We start from the raw sequence: 19667 nt of genomic DNA on the forward strand, positions 1-19667 counted from the left end.
CCGCAGCCATAACATGTAGATTGCAATATTTCCCTCCTCCCCGAGCAATTGTTAAGGTTTAAGGAGCAAAAGCATGTATACCACTTTGTGTATGGCCCAACACACAGGAAACCTTCAATAAAATCTTCTTTTAAAAGGTCATCGTCCCCCAATAGTAAGAGATACATGAATTTTTATCTAGGTGGTCAGTGTTAGATGCTTTTAACTTACACATGGGAAGATTCAGATGTTTCTTCCATTCCATTTAATTTGTATTTTGATTTTATAGTTTATAATGTGGAGAAAATTAATCAGTTTTTTTTACCCCCTTTAAAAATTTCAGATGTGTCAGAGAAAATGAATCTACCTCATTCAAAGCAGGACCCATTCTTTTTAAAGCCAGTCAGTTTACAAATTATCTAGAAGTTTTATTTCTACTTAAATTATCTACCTGCATATCTCTCTCTCTGTGTACATATGTACCCACACATACATACATAACCTATATATATCCTTATATTGTATTTCCTGTTTCTCAAGTATAATCTAACATTCAAAAGTCATACTTGCTAGATTAAGTAGTTTGAGAAGTCTGAAGAAGTTCAGAGGTTTGGATTTCCACTAATGCCCTGAGGGTTTGAAATAAGTAACCCCTTCCCCTAATTGAAAAAGAAAAAAATGAGGAAGGCAGCATTCTACTCAAAAGCTTAGTTAGAAATTTTACATTATATGGTATCTGCTGTTCTGATTTCTAAAATGATGACAAGATAAGATGATACTGACTTGAGACTAAGAAGGGAGCAGAGGGGGGGAAGGGTTCCTGAGGTTGGGATTCTGCAGCATTCCCTTTGAGAAGGTTATGGGAAATAGGGAACAGACAGCCTACATTGCTAGTGGGCAGATGCAGATTGGGGTACCCACAGAGGCAGATTTTTGACTGGAAACTTAGCCGGTGCCTTCTAAAGAGCCACTTTAAATAATATACTCACATATGTCCATGTTCAAAGAGTTTTGGGAATTTCTTATTGACAGTCAGTAATTACTGTAATCTAAATGCAAGAATATAAGTTTCTCTGAGACAATAAAGGTGTGTTAAGCCTTTTATCAGAGTATAACATGTGTACAGCCAAAGGCACCAGCTGTGTGTCCAACAGGATCAGTTTTCACAAAGTGAGCACTCAGCATCACCAACACAAGATCAAGAAACCAGAAGTCACCCAGTGCTCCTTTCCAGCCCCTTCCCCCCTCCCCCATTCACCTTTATCCCGACACCTAACTCAAACATCTGTTTTGCCTGTTTTTAATCTAATAGGCCTGTTTTTATGTTGAATGAAAACTAAACCAAACCTCTTCAGTCTAAAGCATTTTTATTCTTGCTAAATTAACCCTCTGGAACAGTAACTACAGAAGTGACTTGTTTTTGGATTAGATGGACCTTGATTAGGTCCTTCTTATCTGTGCTAAGGTGAAGTGTGGGAGGTACAGCAGGTGAAGTAAATGCCCCAATGGAGGAAATGGTTAAGCAAAGCTCTAGTGATTTAGCAAGGAATTGTTATGCCTGCAGGCTGTTACTGGCATGGTACAGCAGATTCACAGATTTGTATAGTGCCACTGCCTGAATATTCTTTTCTCCCATAGAGTTTCTCTCTCTCTCTCTCTCTCTCTCTCTCTCTCTCTCTCTCTCTTTTTGCTGTTGTTTTTTGGTGAAGATTTAACCCAGGGCCTTGTTCATGTTAAACAAGTAAGCACATGCTCTACTCTTGAGCTACACCCCCAGCCCTTTTTATAAAAATTCAGTTTAAATACTATTTTTACATTTAAAAAAATTGAAGTGAAATTCACCTAACACAAAATTAATCATTTTAATGTAAAAATAGAATTCAATAATGGCATCTTCTGCACTTACACTGTTGTACTAACAACAATCCCCATCCAGCTCCAAAACACCTGATGGAGACCATTGCCTACCTATGATACATTAAGGTAATTTGCTTTGGCTATTAGCATATCTTGAATGCTTCCCTTGCAATTTTAGCCTATCAATAAATAGCTTCAAATTATATTTACCTGCAGTGATATTTAAATGGAACAGGAACATTTTGCTTTTTTTATGGTGAACTTGGTAACCTGTGGTTAAATGCTTCCTTATCAGAATTGTTTCCTGTTATCATGAGCAATAAGTACCAGCAGAAATGGAATGGGATTGATTGTGAATTGTTAACTAACGCTGTGGGTCTCCACTTAAATAACAAATCCTTGGTAACTGAAAACGTTAGTTTTCCTGTTACCTGACCTTCTGTTAGGTTTGTGCAGCCTTTCAGATCCAATCATAAATTCCATATGCTCAGACAGATCTCACAGTCTATTCCACCTAATCCTTTCTCCGTCTATTCCATGTCTGATCTCCTAATCAGACCCATGTGCCCCTCTGTCTCAGTAGGCAAGGAACTAGAGATGTATTTCTGGGTTATTTACTCATATGATCCTTAAAAAAGCCATCAATTTTTGTAGAAATCTAACTGAAACAGGATATAGAGGATGCTTAGGCTCTTTAAGAGTCTTGCTATTTTCCCTCTGATCTCTTTTAAGATCTAAATTTGATTTTCTTTTTGCCATGTGTTAATTTTATTTAATAAATTTTTAATTTAATTTGTATTCTGAAAAAAATGTTTAGGTATAGATGTTAATTGATACTGAAAAAATCCATATATTTATCAAGAAACTAAATTATTATATATTCAGAAGTATACTATCATATAAAATGAGAAAAAAAAATAGGTATTTGGTACAAGACAGAATTAAAAACATCCTGCATCTGTTTTTCATTTTGAGGGCTTTCTTAGTTTAGTGTTTTGTTTCCTTTTATTGCACTGAAGTTTTATAAGGAAGTTTGTGGAAGAAGGGATTAGTTAGCAAAGGAAGCATTTTCACCTGAATAAATCATGGTCTCTGTCTATACACAGCAATAATACCTAGAAGATTAAGATATTATTATGTCATTAAAAATCAAATTTTCTTTGGAACTCGTCTATGAAATATATATTAGAATGTTAGTTTTGATTCATTTCTTTAAAGAGGCCATATGAACTGGAAGTGTTGGCACATGCCTGCAATTCTAACCACTTGGGAAGCTGAAGCAAGAGGATCACAGATTTAAGGCCAGACTCAGCAACTTAGTGAGGCCCTCAACAACTTAGCAATACTTCGTCACAAACAAAAAATTAAAAAGGACTGGTGGCCTGGGGCTGTATCTCGGTGGCAGAGTGCTTAGCTATGGCACGTGAGGGAACTGGGTTCCATCCTTAGCACTATGTAAAAATTAAAAAATCAAGGCATATTGTCCATCTACAACTACAAAAATATTTTTGAAAAAAGACAGGATATTGTTCAGATTTGATTCCCATTACCAAAGAAAAGAAAAAAAAAAAGTCACATGAGTTTAAAAGGGAGTTGGAAACCCACAGAATAAGTCCGCAATTGGTTGTGCTGTGTTGAATGTGGTTGAGTCTTTGCATCTATTCCTACATCTTCTTAGAACTATTTATAAAAACAACCCTGAACATCTAAAGCTCCATTTACCAGAATCCCTTAAGGCTAATATTCAAACTGCAAATTAAATCCTACCAAATGGATGCTTGGGCATGGAATTTGGAGGGCACAGGGATGTGAAAGAGGCCACTCTCCTCCATCTTTTGGGTTGTTTCTGCAGATATGTGAGATACTGAAGAACTAGTGTCTTCTGTAGTAAATTTTCATTGCTTCCAAGAGCCTCCCATGACAGTGGCTACTCCCTATTTTTCAGTTTACTCTTCCTGAGATTCTTTTGAACCCTGGTAGTTCTTTCTTGATTTCTCATCTTCCCGAATGTGGTGGACGTAAGAGCTCTCCTTAAAAGTCAGAGCTGTGATATTCTGGGGTCATTCAAAGAGACCTAACCTAAAGTCCATTTCTGGAACCTTCCCATGTACAATTGACTGTATTAAGTCCCTTTAAGTTCAAAATTCAAGAACAGTTTCTGCTTCCTGCATCTAAACTGTGCAGGATATGGCCTTCTGTGGCTCTAGAACTTCGTGACTTTTAGTCCTAGCATGACAGTAATCATCTAAACAACCTATATAACTCTCCTACAATACTACATTTGGGTAAAATGGAATTTTGCTATAATGTTGTCTCTGCAATTCAGTATGGAAGATGAGTCTTCATAGCAGGCACTTATCCTTGTAAAGCACTATTTTTTATTTACATTCATACCATTCAGTTATGGAACCCACCTTGGGTGCTGGGAAAAAGTAGGTGTTCCTATAATTTGACACAGTGAGCTGTGACACACAACTATCAGAATCAGAATCAAAATTTGAAACCTAGGTCTCAGAGTTAAATTCAAAATCCTTTGCCATCTACCATGATGTCCCCAAACATTACTTTTGGTAACAGAACACATAGAATTCAAATGAATACAAGTTGAAAGATTCATTGACTTTTCCAAAAAATCCCCTGAGTTTAGGATTTATACAAATGAAGCTTAATGGTTATATACTCACCTAGAGTGGATAGTGCATTCGAAAATAGCTCTTTGGCATATGTACACAAAGTCCATTTTTGTGAACACTATGCAGGATTTGGGAACATAGGAAAACTTCATTGCTGCTTTGAGATTCAGAGACCAGTGCATGATCTAGAGTCTTTACAGATGTTCTACATCAGTCAGTGTGGAAGCATGCCTATGGAATGATAGATGTTGGAGAATGGTGTTAAAACAAATGTTATTTTTGTTCATTGCTTAATAAGTGACACTTATTATGTATGCTGTGACACTTTATACATTTTCCAACATATTTGGAAATATTGTCTTTTTGCTGGATTATTAAGGCTGGTCCTGTGGCTTCTTATGGAAATCGTGGATTGAGGAACATGGTAGACCTAAGGAAGTACAGAGGATCAGTCCCTTGCTCCCAGGCAAGGTGTAGAGTGACTTGGAACACAACATAATGGCAACTGGGAGAACAGATCTAGATTGCCAGTGCAGGGGTAGAATATGCTTTGTCTATGTTACACCTATTCCAGGTCTCCTGGGAGACTCTACCATCATGTTATTTATCTACTTTCCCCAGGGGAACCATAAGTCTGGTTTAGTAGGTACTGGTTTTCTCTCTCTTTTGTGGAACGAAGGAGTGGTTTGGTGTGTGTCTGGCTCACAGTGGGTGCACATAGTAGAGCATGCAGCCTTGAGGTAGACTTAGAGGGTGGTCACATTGACAGGAGACCTTCATGACTTTTGCTGTGGCATGCGATTTTGGTTGGAAAGCTGAGCACATACCTTTGTATGCAAATGAAATGTCCCAGAATCCTGAGGGTCTCTACAACCTTCTTACATAGTGTTTCTCCATGTGTGTTTGAGAAAGAAAATGTTCACTGGCAACACAGCGTTAACTGCTGTCATAGTACTAATTTCCTTTGAGGCCTAAATACAACATAAGGTTGAATCTGTACTCAATGGTGATTCTATATGAATTGAAAATTATGGTGTTTGATGTATTTACCTTTCTTGTTGTGAATCTTACCAGCGACTCCAGTTTTCTTTAAAAAAGATGCTCTTACATAGACCCAATGAAAATTGTCCTTCAAGAAATTCAGAAGTGTTGAGAGTATCAGAACAAAAGATTGACCAGAATCTTTTGATGACCAGAATGAGAGCATTCTATCACAACAGTGATTCACAAAAAGAAAAATGAATGTGTCACTCTTATAGCTAAAATGAGAAAAATAGCAAGAAAGGGCCTATAGTTTTATAGCTTTACTTATAATAAATTTTCCACCTACATTATTCCATGTGTACAGACATCATGGAAGCCAATGGGACAATACTCAACCTCCTCCCTTCCCACTCCTTGTTCCTTATACTTGGGCCACTCTGTCTTTCCTCCTGCCCTGTCCTGAGAGAGCCCTTTACCATCTTTATTTATGTTTGGAGCCATCATTCCTGGCATCTCTGAATCCTGGCTTCATTATTATCCATCACCACCTCTCTTTCTTTTGACAGTACCTGTTTTTTCCCTCCAGAGAACACAGTACTATGCCTGCATTAGTCAGCCTTGTAGTACTATAACAAACATCTGAGATAACCAACTTATAAAGAGAAAAGACTTATCTTGGCTCATCTATGATTGATTGGCCCCATTGGGTAGGATAACACCACATCATGGCAGGAGTACGTATGTGGCAGAGCTCACGGACACAAAAGAGAGAAGGAAAGGGAGTAGGCTTCCACGGTCCCCTTTGGGAGCATAATACCCCAGTGACCAAATGACTTTCCAGTGAGCTCCACTTTCTGAAAACTCCATCATATCCCAAAAAGGGTTACTCTAGGGATCAAACCTTTAACACATGGGTCTTTGGGAAACTTTTGGACCCAAATTATAGCAATGTCATTATTCATAAAAACCCCAAAATAAATCCATCAGAGTGGTCCCCAACCCTTCTTCCTCCTGCCCTCTTTCTCTTTTATCCTCGACAACAAAAGTGTAATTTCTATTCATTATCTCATTTTCTTTGCTACTCACTCTTTCTCCCCTCCAAGCCTTATTTTCCCCTCACTGCTACTTTTTGAAATTGCTCTTGCCATTTCTTACAATGACTTTGAAACTGCTCTTGCCATTCCGTGTAATAACTCGCTAGGTGCCAATGGCGACTGATATTTTTTGGAGGCTACCTGGCTTCTTTTTTCTGCAGGACTCTTGCACCCATCCACTCACCCATTCAATATTCATACCTTAAAAATGTATGATACCTCTTACAAGAGATTATGGTAGTGCTATGGATTTATGATGATAAATGGTTTGGTTCTTGTCCACATGGAGTTTGTCTTTCACCAAGGGAGATAGAGGCTAGACAAATAGAGGTCTAAATATTTTATTGTAATTGTGCTAAGTGGTACAGAAAAAATAAATTAAAAAGTACAAGTGATTATAAGAACCATGGAAGGTTTCCTTGGAGAAATTCTATTTATGAAAAACCTGAATTGTAAGTAGGACTTGGGCCAATATAAGGAAAGAAATGTGTCCTGCTGAGGGAACATTCTAAGCCGGCAAGGAGCAGAGGACGTTGGAGGCTGAAGCAGGATAAGCCAAGTGGGGCATGCTGCTCAGATAATGCCATGTGGATAGCAAGAGACTGCCTGTGTATTGCCTCGATCCTAGCAGGTTTTTGGACTTATAACATTAACAGGAGACCATTAAGCCTGTATTTCTCAGTTTTGACACCACTGACATTTGGAGCCAGACGATTCTTTGTTGTGTGGTTCCAGCTTGTGTACTGCAGGCTGTTCAACAGCATCCTTGGCCTCTACCCACTCAATGCCAGCAGTAAAATCCCCAGTTGTGACAATCAAAATTGCCTCTAGACATTAGCAAAAGTTCCCCAAGGTGCAAAATTGCTCCCAGAATTAAAATGATAGGATATGCTTTCAAGTGATTTTTAAATATCAGGCTACTTCTCATTCTCACTGTCTCTTTCTCACACACAGACACACACAGACCACACACGCACACACAGGTACATACACAGGGCCAGTAAATACATGGACATCATTAGTTAGCAGATGAATGCAAATTATGACCACAGTGACATGCCACTTCACACCCACCAAAGCTATGTCTCAGTGAAATGGCCAATTTTCTCATCCAGAGGCCCCCCAGGGCTTCCTGAGACAAAGAGCAGCTTGGTTGATCAGGGATCAGGGATTTTAAATTCATTCCCTGGTTTGGTATCCGATGTACCCGGCATGGCAATGAAAGAACCATTCTTCTGACTTTTCCCCATATTCTGTTAAAAGAATTTCTATCCTTGTCAGAAAAAGGCAAGCATCTTAATGACACTTCTTTCCAGTGTTTTGCATCCTCTACTCTGGACTTTCTTGCCTCCTCTGGTTTCCTTTATTTTAGGAAATTTCAGACTAGACACACCCCTGGAGTAAAATGCTCATAGATCTTGATGCATATGGAAATTTCACCTCACTGATCCTAACGCAGCATTCTAGTTTAATATCCAACTCAGCCCTCATTGTGTTGTTATTTCATGGTCAGTGCCGTATTGCTCATGTTTGATTGGCATCCCTTTTGATATTCAGTTACCTTTAGACTTCTTCCTTTACATAGCATTTTCCCTCCTTTGCCATATTTTCCTTAATGCTTCCTAATGTAAATCTTGGGCAATTCCAAGATTTTTATTTTCCTTGCTAAGTCTGTAATATTAATTAGTTTAGAAACACACGTCTATTTATATCCATTCTTTTGTAATGGCATTAAAACATAAACTTCACTGTGAATTCACAATTGTGGTTGACCTTGGTCAACAGACCTCTGACAGTGGTGCTAAGGAATGAGACTGATCCTTGACATGATTTGAGGTCTAGAGTTATACTTTGTTTCAGTTTACTAGGACTGCCATAACAGACTGGGTGGCTTAATTGACAGAAATTTATTTTCCCATAGTTCTGGAGTCCAGAGTTCAAGATCAAGGTGTCCACAGGGTTACTTTCATCTGAGAGCCACAAGGGAAGGATCCATTTCAGGCTTCTCTTCTTACCTTGTAGATGGCTGACTTCTCTCTCTTCTTATTTTAGTTTATTATAGTTCAGAGGTCTCAGTCCATAGAGGGCCAATGCCATTTGTCTGGGTCCAAGACCATGGAGGAAGTACCCGGTGGAAGAAAGCTGCTCAGTTCGTGGGAAGAGGAAGGAGAGAGATGGAGAGGAGAAGGGCATGGGAAGGGAGCGGCTTAAACAACCACAGGGCATAGGTACCCTTCTAAGACTCATCCCAGGGATCCACCTCCTCTAGCTGAGACCCACCTGCCTATAGTTACCACAGAGTCAGTTTAGCATAAGAACCATCTAAGAATCAATCCACAAATCCACAGCACATTCCTTAGTGCCTCTGTCAGAGGTCTCTTGGCCGAGCTTGACCACAATTCTGACCTCACAGTGATTCTCATGTCCTTATATGATTATAAGAGAACTCATAGACATGTGCTTCTAAACTAACTAACATTGTGGATTTAACAAGGAACATAAAAATGAAAATTAGGATTCAATCATTTAACTATTAAATACTTCTGAAGAAACACAGGAGCTTTGGGGGAAGACCTCCTATCCAAACCATAACACCCTATCTTCATGTACAGCCACACTTTGAAGTTCTAACACTTGGCCCTGTGACTTGGTAGTGAGGGACACAGTTCAACTCCTAGCATTCCTTTGCCTGGTAAAGTGTTTCTCAGATGCCTGTAATATGATGGCTGTATGAGATGTTTGAAGAATGGAAACTTAAAGAAGCAACTAGTTTTATTTTGTAATATTTAGATGTTAAAAATTAGATGAGAGCTGCATATATGGGGAAAAAAAAAAAAAAAACTATCCAGTTGGAATTGTCTGAGGAGAACTAAGTTTGCTTTGTGAGAAAGGTTTCCCTGTTAAAGAGAGTCTTCAGCTAGGAGGTGTACCATCTAATAGAAAGATCATGCAAATCACCAAGGACACTTTTAAAATTTTCTTACAACAAGAGAAGAAATAGGTGGAGTGAATTTTAAGAATATATTCTATTTAACTCAGTGTATATATTTTAATGTGCAAAAAGTATCAAAAATGATTAGTGAGGTATTTTACATTCTTCTTTTCATTCTCACTCGTTGAACTCTTACAGCATATCTTAGTTCCAAAGCCACAATTCAAGTGCTCAATAGCTACAGGGTTGCCACAGGGAGTTTCATTGGAGCCAATATTCCACATGCTAGGCAAGTGTTCTACCCCACAACCCCAGCCCCTAAACTTTTGATAAAGATTTATTTCCATAAAATTCTAGGATAGAACACTGTAGTCACCCTGACCTCTTAATATAGAGGTGAAATATTATATAAATTACAATTTCAATTTAATAGTACTTTTAAAGAATAATTGACTGTAATCATGTAGGAGCTATTACAGGAATACAAGAATACTGTTTTAAAATATGTTAATAGATCAAATCAATAACATAAAAAGTATAAAATTCAGGAATTGTTTTTCTTTGTTTCTTGACTGTCAATTATGGGCCTAAAGACTTTTTTTTTTTTTTTACAATCTACTTTTAGTAGATTATAAATAGTAGCTTCTTATCATTATATGAGTCTTTGCTATTGATGGGGATGGTAATAAACTTGTTACTTTCAAACAAAAAATAGTAAGTGTAAAATTACATAATCCACTATTACTAACTTAAGACAGTTGTGTTTATTATATTCTTTTTTAAGGCAGATGTTCACTGGAAAAAATACCTTGTAACTTTAAATAGGCAAACAAGAGTTCAGTTCTTAGAGGCAATGTACTTAAAAGACAAGTTTTGCCTACATTTTAAGCTCACTGTTCCTTGAATCTTTATATCTTTGTAGTCCAGACCCAAAGGCTTACCTGAAGTAGGCCTGCATCAGTGGTACTCAAAGTGTGGTCCCTGGGCCACCAACATCAGCATCATTTTAGCTTATTAGAAGTTCAGATTCTCAGACTCCATCTGAGATCTAGTAAATGGAAGACTGGGGAAAGGGCCCAGGAAATTGTTTTCCTAACAGCTCAGTGAATCTGATGGTTCTGAAAATTTTAAAATGACCATTTTATGGAATACACATCTTCTTGATATTAATGGAGAGTAAAAGAATACAACACAGACCTTCTGAAGGTTGACTCCATCCTTCGTAGTAAATTGCTTCAAGAGTTGTACCCATCTGCAGTTCCCTTGGGAATGAAGGATGAATCTATAATTCAAAGGTCATACCTTGGCATATGTTCTGACAATGTAGAATACTTGAGATCTGGGTTGTGCGGCTACTTTGGTATGGGGAGAATATAGATTCTTGCAGCTATGTGGGAGGTAGGAAGAAAAGCAGGTGAAATTGAAAATGGAGATTTGTATATTTCTGGGTCAAATCCTGCCTTGCATGGCAAGAATGCCAAGTTCCAGCTGATCTTGGAATGTTAGAGGTGATTATAGAGGAAGCAGGCAGGGAGCCCAGATAAATGATCATTTAGCAGAGGAACTGTGGCCGGAAGAGTGGGGTCATGAAAATATTGAACAAAGGAGCTCTAATTTTGAAGGAGGAGAATGAATAAGCTAGAAATAGCAGTATCTGAAACAAACCAGGCAACCTCATATAGTGTTCCAAAATCTAAATTTGAGCAAGTTTGCTGTGCTTACTTAAATATTTGATTGGGATCCTTTTAATGAATTGCCACCTAGTTTTGATTAGAACTTTTTGGAAGTTCTGGTAGAGAAAAGAAACTGACCTGAAAATGATGTTACACCTACAGGTTAATTCCAGTTGATCTAGAAGTGGGGATGTGTGCAGGCTGCCAGAACTTTTATTTTTTCCACCTGTAGAAGAGTAAGGGATGAAACAGGACCAAAAATATTGCTGCAATTTATTGGAAATATTGATGTGAACTGCTGTGCATGCAATCTTATGGAGGAATCCTAAAACAACCTTTGAATTACTCTTTCATTAGAATATCAGATTTGTTTTCAAATGTCTTTTTTCTTGACATTTAAAAGTAATCTTGAAAATTTAAAATCATAGCACAATTGTGCTAAATCCTAACAGGACAGTTCTCATAAAAGATATTTTTCAAACTGCATGTTAAGAATGTAAGTTAAGAATATCAGGATAAAACAGGATGGCAGTTCTTTGAAAAATTAAACATAGAACTGCCATAGGATCCAGCAGTTCTACTTTTGGAGAAATACTGAGAATAACTGAAAGAGATTAAAAAAAAAAAGAGAGAGAGAGAGAGAGATATTTACACACCTATGTTCTTAGCAAGTATTGCTCACAATTGCCAAAATGTGGAAATGGCACAGATGTGCATTGATAGAAGATTGATAAACAAAACATGGTGTATACATAAAATGGAATATGCTTTCAAAATGAAGGGAGACTTAATACGTGTTACACCGTGGATGAACTTTGAGGACATTATGCTAAATAAAATCAACCAGATACCAAAGAACATGTTTGCATGATCCCAGTCATACGAATATGAACTAGTTGAATTCAGACAGACATTGGTGGTTTCCACAGGGATGAGGGAATGAGGAGTTAGTGTTAAATGGCTGTGGAATTTCAGCTGGGGAAGAGGAAAAAGTTCTGGGCATGGATGGTGGTGATGGTTGCACACCTGTGTGAATGTACTTCATGCTAGTGGACTGTGCACCTAAAACTGATAAATATTACATTAGGTATGTTTTACCAAAGAAGGCATATCAAACTTTCATATTTTAGTGATCTGTTCTTAAGTATAATCAATTATAATAATAATGAACATCTTTATATGGCAAGTATTTGTCCAAGTGCTTTACCCCAAATTATCCTGTTTAAGTTTCATGATATCCTTTTTGGTAGGTATGATTATTGTCCCTTATTTTTAGTTTTGTAAATTGAAGTACCAAGAAAGGACAGTCAAGAATTTGAACTCAAAAGGATAGAGCTGAGTTCTTATGGTGGCTCACATCTGTACTCTCTGATGTTTGGAAGGCTGAGGCAGGAGGCTCATAAGTTCAAGGTGAACTTGGGCAGGTTAGCAAGACCCTATCCCAAAATAAAATTTTAAAAAGCACTGGGAATGTGGCTCAGTGGTAGAGTTTCTCTAGCATGTGCAAAGTGCTGGATCCCTAGTACTGAAAAAAACCTAATTAAAAAAAAGTTAATGAGTAGATTAAAAAAAAAATGACTACTGCTTTACCAATCAGGAAAAAAAGAAAATCTATGTTCCAAAATTATCTCTGCAAGTTCCAATTCTCATTGCAAGCTCTTTTGATCACATAGAGGATATGGCATACTATAGTTATAATATGCATGAAAAATTGCAAAAACTGGCAATTTATGTCTATTTGAAAAATAAAATTCCTGCAAGGCCTGAGTATTTCAGCAGAAAAATCCGTATCTTGTGACAATCCGTATTCTTGTGCAGATGGTATGTCTTTCTGAAAATTGCCAGAAGAAAAGAACACATATTTTAGAAATGTTTGTTATTGTAATCACAATACATGTGATTTTTGCTTTATGATATGCATGCATTAAACTCAGGAGACTCTTTGCCTATGATGTTTTAGCATGTGAAATTTAAATTTGCAGCAATTTTGTGTGTATCTTTCCAAATATGTAGAAGATGGCCTTATTTACTGTTACCTTGGAAACAGCACAGCCCAAATGCTACGCTTATTCTCTTTAGTACAATTAAAAATCATTTTATGGAGCAAATGTAATTTAAAATATTATCCTCAAGCATGGATTTTAATTAACTTTAATCATATGAAATAGGTAATGATGGTTAGTGTTAAAATTATGTGGAAAACTAAATATAGCTTTTTAAATAGAAAACATGTCAATGCCTTTAAAAACTTGTCAATCAATAAATGTTTCATTGGCCTTTTCCTTTACAAGTTATGTACAAATATTCTGATTATTGGTAAAGGATCTTGGTCACATGGTTAATAATCCTATGAAGTCATAAAAATATCATGCCTAAATTTTTTTCAAAATTATCTTAGTAATTGATGACCTTGGAGAATCTCTTATCAGTAACTCCTGAGTAGTGCTTTCCATAGTAATGTGTGTTGACATACATGTTTCTTCTTTCATTTTTAGGACTCCACTATTGTTACTCCAATTATTTTGAGGACTGACCCTCAGGGATTTTTCTTTTACTGGACAGATCAAAATAAGGTAAGAAATGAAATATGTCTTTCATAATTTTCCTATTATTGTTACTTTGCAAAATATTTACTTAATTTAACTATGTAAATACATCCATTTCACAGGTGCCACTTTGCAATTTGTTTATACATTCTGTTTCCAAAGAACATCTGAAGTCAAATGTCTTAGGACTTTTCAAGGAGACTGATTGAAATATTAGATTTGCAAAATTCTAAAATAATTGATTTTTTCAGTTTTAATTACTTTATTTGGTAAGACATGAATATGCAAATTATGAACTAGATTTGGTGTAGAACATAGTTAGACAGTGTTACTGATCGAAGTCCCTGCCAATAAAGAATGAAGAGAAATGATGAGAAAATTACTTTTAACCCAATGGCCATAGCCTTGACTTTTTCTTTCCTCCCTTGTCCCCTGTTCATTAAGAATTCTTCCAGCACTAACAGGAATTTGGCCTTGATTAATTTGCTCATGTTAGAAAATCAAGGATAAGAGTCCTTTAACCTTTTCCTTCAGTCTTTAGGAATGTTTCCAAATTAGCTTTGTGCCCACAATACCAGGAATTTAATATCTCATTTATTATGAAACCAATTGATGATCCATAGTGAATTATTAAAAAAGTAGAATGTCTGGAGATCATAAGATTTATTTGAGGTTTAATGGGCAGTTAGACAAGAATATTTGAAGAAAGTGGTTATTATTTCAAAAGTTATTGGTGTAATACTACACTTGAACCTGAGAAGCACCAAATACAGAATATTTTGGTCCTCTGAATACTGATATTTGGAGAGATGGGTTAGGGTGTTTTGAGAGTGCTAAATACATTTTGAAACTGATAGAATAGCAATAGAATACCTTAGAATATCTGAGAGAGCCACGATTACTGGTGAAGAGTGTCCAAAATGTTAACTCTTTCATAATTCCTCATTACAACCATGGTATCCAAAGTTCCTGGAGTTGTCAATCTCACCTTCCACCCTTGGGACAGCATCAGTTACACCTGTGAGCAGTGATGTGGAATGGCCCTGTGCATTGGCAATGGTGCAGGATAGTATGAACCCTGAGGAAAGGTTTGAGGGTACTGGAAAGTAATGTCTGGCCCCAAGGCCAGTCCTCAATTGGCCTGTTTACACATCACCCAAAAGGCAGATTTCAGCCTTGTGGTCCTAGAGTTATTTTCTAAATACTGTATGTGCATCCCACAACCATCTGTGGCCACAGATGTGGGACTGAACCATAGACTATACTAATGTCAAAAATTATGTCTGAGTAAGATTTCATACTTAATGTTCATGTTTATTACTGGGTGTGTTAATCACTTTGGCTTAGACATTCTGTTTGGTTTCCTGCTGTTATGTATAAAACAATGGCTTGAAAGAGGTTTTGTTTTTTGTGTTTTATTTTTTTCTCCTCCAAAAGACTATTTTTAGAGCTGTTGGAGCTATATTCCTGAAAGATATATTTATAATGCCTAGAGCTTTTCTAAATGTTGGGTATTTGTACAAGAGACCAAACTGTCAGTTTGATTTTTCAACTTGTAAATCAAGCTTCCATAAAAGCAAGAGAAGATATTTTGGGATTTTTAAATAATTCATGGAGACTCAGTTAAGCATCCCTTGAAGACCAATCATAAATATTTCTTTGCTTCAGAGAAAGGGTTTAGATCCAAAGGTTCTTTGATGCACTTCTATTGTTCCATGAACTCGATATTTTGACCCATGCTCATTTTCAAATATGGGAAATTTTCTTTCAGTTTTTTACACCAGCCTTTTTCTCTTGGTTCTAGTCCTGTATTTGACCAATTGAAACAAATAATGTTGGCAGCAATTCCTTTTATTTCTTTTCATGAATATTAATCTTACAGTTCTAGATAGAGATGGTACATTTCCCTTTTCCTTTTAAGATACATAATTCATTACTCAGTCCTTTTTCAGTTCAGAAGTTTACTTTTTGGTCAATGATTATATATCTTAGAATCTAAAATCTGAGGAGATGTAAGAGAAAAATTAATTTTAATATGCTTTTGAGTTTGTCATTTTCTTTCTGGCTTTGCACTTGGTCCTGGAACCAGGACAAGAGATGCACTTTCAACTTGTAAAGAAGATGGAATACTATAGGAATGTGTTCCGGCAAATGTAGACTAGAAGAAATGGTGCAGCCAATGAAGGTTGACATCAAGCTTGTAGTCAGTGTTTTGCATAAGATCATCTAATGGTGGATTGTGCAATCCCAATGCCATTGAAGGAGTATTTTCTTTATGATATATATATTTTTTCCTGGCAAGTATTCTTAAGACTCTATTGCGTGTTGTTATAGTGATCCTATCTCAGAAAAAACAAATGTAATGCTTTTGTTCGCCCTTTGATGCTTCACCCTTGTTTTCCATTGGCTGGGAAATTCTCATTGGTATTTATTATCATATGCCTCTCTTGTCTTCTGTTTTTGACCTTTTTCATAACATCTCCCCTCTTGGGTCCATGAAGCTTAAACCAGAGCATTTTGATTAGCAATCACCTAAGCCTTGCATGCTCACAGTGATTTGAGTGGCGTTAAGAAGGCCTTGCTAAAGAGCATTATAAAAAAGAACTTTCTTTTTGTGGTATTTGAAGAAAACCCCCACCATTTGTAATGTCTAACTCCTGTCCTTCTCGGCTCACAGCTACATTGTACCTTACCTGAGCTCCCCCCACCCAAAGCTTTTGATTTTTCCTCCATAGACAGTGACATGTCGACTTCCCCAACCCTTCTTTGATATGACACCATAGAAATGATAGGTGCCAAAGAAGTCAGCACAGATGATAGATTTCAGAATTAAAAACCAGAGCTTGCAAGTCATTTTTTAGGTAACTGAAATGGGTTTCAGAGAAGCACTGACAGGATTTTTGGGGTTGGTAGAAATAGATAAATATGAACATCATTTCTAGGAAGAAATGTTCATACATTGTACCAGCTCTGGACTTATTTTGACAATTCTTTCTGCTTATGGTTGGCTCTGTAAATCTTATTGAATATAATTAGCAAATGCAGCTTTCTGAATATGACTATTTGGAGCATGGTGGTTTTTCTGGTGTAAATGTAGATTTTATGAAGAGGGTGAGTTTGTTTCTAAGCCACGGGTGAGAAGGGGCTCCTGTCTAGCCTGAGTAGTGAACTGCTGAATTAGGATATGACTTTTTTTCTTGGATCTATGCCATGTGGCCACCAGAAACCATATCTGGAAGTGTCAGCCATGAAAAGCATGTGAACAACAAGATTCTGCAGCAGAGTTTTGAAGGAAAGGCTAAAGAAGAAAGAGAGCCAATGTGAAAGAGCTAACACCTATCTGCTAGGATATGAAGGGCACTAAACCTCCTCCTTGCAATTCGATGCCTTGCTTGTATGCCAAGGTTGGTGTAAAAATAAAACTAGTTGCTACTGGTTCAGATCAGAACTTCACTCTAGTTTGGTAAACCTTCCTTGTGTCCATAAAACAGGAGCTCCGAGGAAAGGAGGAGAAATTCATAACAAATTTTAAAGGAGGAAAAACACACATTTTCAATGAAGGATTCTTACTACTTTATTTGTTATAGATTTTTAATTTTGCAGGTAATATACAGATATCTCTTTTATTTTGTTTTGTTTTGGGGAGAAAGTATAAAAGTGTAAATGGGGCCTATGGGGGACCCCAATCCTAGTCCTTTTCCCAACGTGAACTGGTTAATAGCTTCTTGGTTTCTTTCTGGGTCTCATTATTTAAAATTTTTAAACTTTTATTTTGTCTTATTTTTTGAGGTACTGGGATTGAACCCCAGGGTTGCTCTACCACTGAGCTACGTTCCTAGCCCTTTCATTTTATTTTTTCCTTTGAGACAAGTTTTTGCTAAGTTGCTGAGGCTGATCTTAAACTAGTAATCCTCCTGCCTCAGTTTCCAGATTTGCTAGGATTATAACCATGTGCCACCATGCCAGCTTGGGTCTCCTTTTAATGAATCTGTGCATGCATAACTATGGAAATGTTTCATTTTATTGCTAACTTTTGTTTACTAATTAAAATGGTGGACTTTTGATGTTTGTTTCTAGTTTGGGGCTACTGTAATACAGAGTGATAACCTTGTCTACACTTTTCTGGGTATACGGGTCCAGAGGATCCCTAAGGGAGATGTTTAGAAGTGCAATTGCTGATTGCAGTCCATACGTATCCAAAATTCTACGTATTGACTGTGCATTGTATAACCCCATCAATCTTAATTTGAGAGAAGCTGTTTTCACAAGTCCCACCAGTACTGCTAGGAAACATTCTGATTTTTGCCAATCTGATACAACATTTGTATCTTTGTTTTAAGCTGCCACAACCTGATTTGCTGGTCAACTCTATATTTTCTTGCATGTATTGACTGGCCATTTCTGTTCCCTCTTACATGGATTGTCTACCTATACCTCCTGCCTAGGTGATGGTATTTCTCTTTGTATTCTAGATGTTAATCCTTTAACTGTTATAAATGTTGCAAAGAACTTCTTCCTGTCTGGCTTGTTTGGAATTTCTTAACATCAGATTCATGCATGACAAAAGATGGCTCAGAGCCTTAAACTTCATGCAGTCACATTTTAACCTTTCTTTGCCACTTTCATACTCATTGTGCTTGTTATTATCATCATTATTAGTCTGAGTTTGGTTTGGTTTCATTTTCTGTGGTGCTAAGACAGGACCATGCTAGGCAAGCGCTCAACCACTGAGCAACATTCCCAGCCCTTAATCTTGGTTTTTAATCTATGTGCAATAGATTTTGGTGGGAGATAAGAGTTCTAAACTTAATTCCAAATGGGTAGTCCTGCAGGTTGGTGCTTCTTATACCTTCTGGTTGTAGCCAACTGTGGTAGCAGCCCACAGCACACCACCACCTATTCTTTTCACTACTTGGGATTGAACCTAGGGCACTCTACCACTGACCTCCTTTTCCGATTTTATCTCCAGACAGAGTCTCACTAACTTTCCAAGGGTGGCCTCTAATTTGCAATTCTACTGCCTCAGCCTCCTGAGTGGCTGGGATTACAGGCGTGACCATACCCAGCGAGCATCCGAGCATCCCCCTCTCTTGTGAATTTCTTCCTGGCTTGGAGTATGAGGGTGGGGGAGGTGGGGTCTGCAGTGGCAGGTCTGAGCCAATGTTCCCTTATGGTTCCTAGTACCACCTGGTTTGATGGCCACAGAGTCTTTCCTGCATTTCAATGCCTGTAGACTTCTGTACTGTCATTTCCTACTTCATTCTTATTTATCTTCTGCCTTTTATACTTTCTGGTTCAACGAGTGCAAACCTTATTGTTTACCCATGATCCTAGATTAAAGACATAAATTTATACCTGTGTATTTAGTCATTTCTAGGGACATAGGACAGGAGGGATTGGCTCTACCATCTGCTCCATCTGCTCTCCTGTTCTGCTTTATGATTTTGCATGAGACACCACTTGGGATTCTTGTACAGAGTCATGATTAAGTTTCCATAAATGGCAACTATAGATCTCTTTCTCTTAACCTTAAATTTCTATACAGAGTTCAAAAACAAAGTTTAAAAGTTAAATATTTACCTAAGTCACAGAGATGTTTCTCAGCATGAGTCCAGAGTTCAAAAAATATTTTGATTGATGTGTCATGAGCCTCTATAAGAAGAACTAGTGATTTCCTATTAAAAAATGCTCTGGCCTCTACCCAGAACTACTGAGCACACATTTCATGAATGGTCATTTAGCAGTGGAGCTTCCTCTTTGGGACCTATCTGTCTGGTGTATTCCGGAAACATCAGTTTTGGTCTTTCTTATGTGAGGCAAATAGGATAGAGTACTCCAGGGTTGAATGTGTGCTTGAGGCATAATGGTATGGTTATGAATGAAGAAGATGAAGTTATTTATTTTTATTTGTTAGCTATTCCCAAAGGTTGGAACAATAACTGAAATTACCTTGGGAAGCAGCAAAATTC

General features: G+C 37.3%; 1 protein-coding gene across 3 annotated transcripts in view; it reads left to right on the forward strand.

Moving 5' to 3' along the window:
- Plcb1 (phospholipase C beta 1) overlaps positions 1-19667 on the forward strand; it is a 710759-nt gene that overhangs the window by 3992 nt on the left and 687100 nt on the right. For all 3 annotated transcript variants that reach the window (XM_047539543.1, XM_047539544.1, XM_047539542.1), the window contains exon 2: positions 13648-13725. In XM_047539543.1, coding sequence (XP_047395499.1) covers positions 13648-13725 — 78 coding nt within the window. The remainder of the gene's footprint in view (positions 1-13647; positions 13726-19667) is intronic.

This window comes from Sciurus carolinensis, chromosome 2 (genome assembly GCF_902686445.1).
Source record: "Sciurus carolinensis chromosome 2, mSciCar1.2, whole genome shotgun sequence".
Lineage (NCBI taxonomy): Eukaryota > Metazoa > Chordata > Mammalia > Rodentia > Sciuridae > Sciurus > Sciurus carolinensis.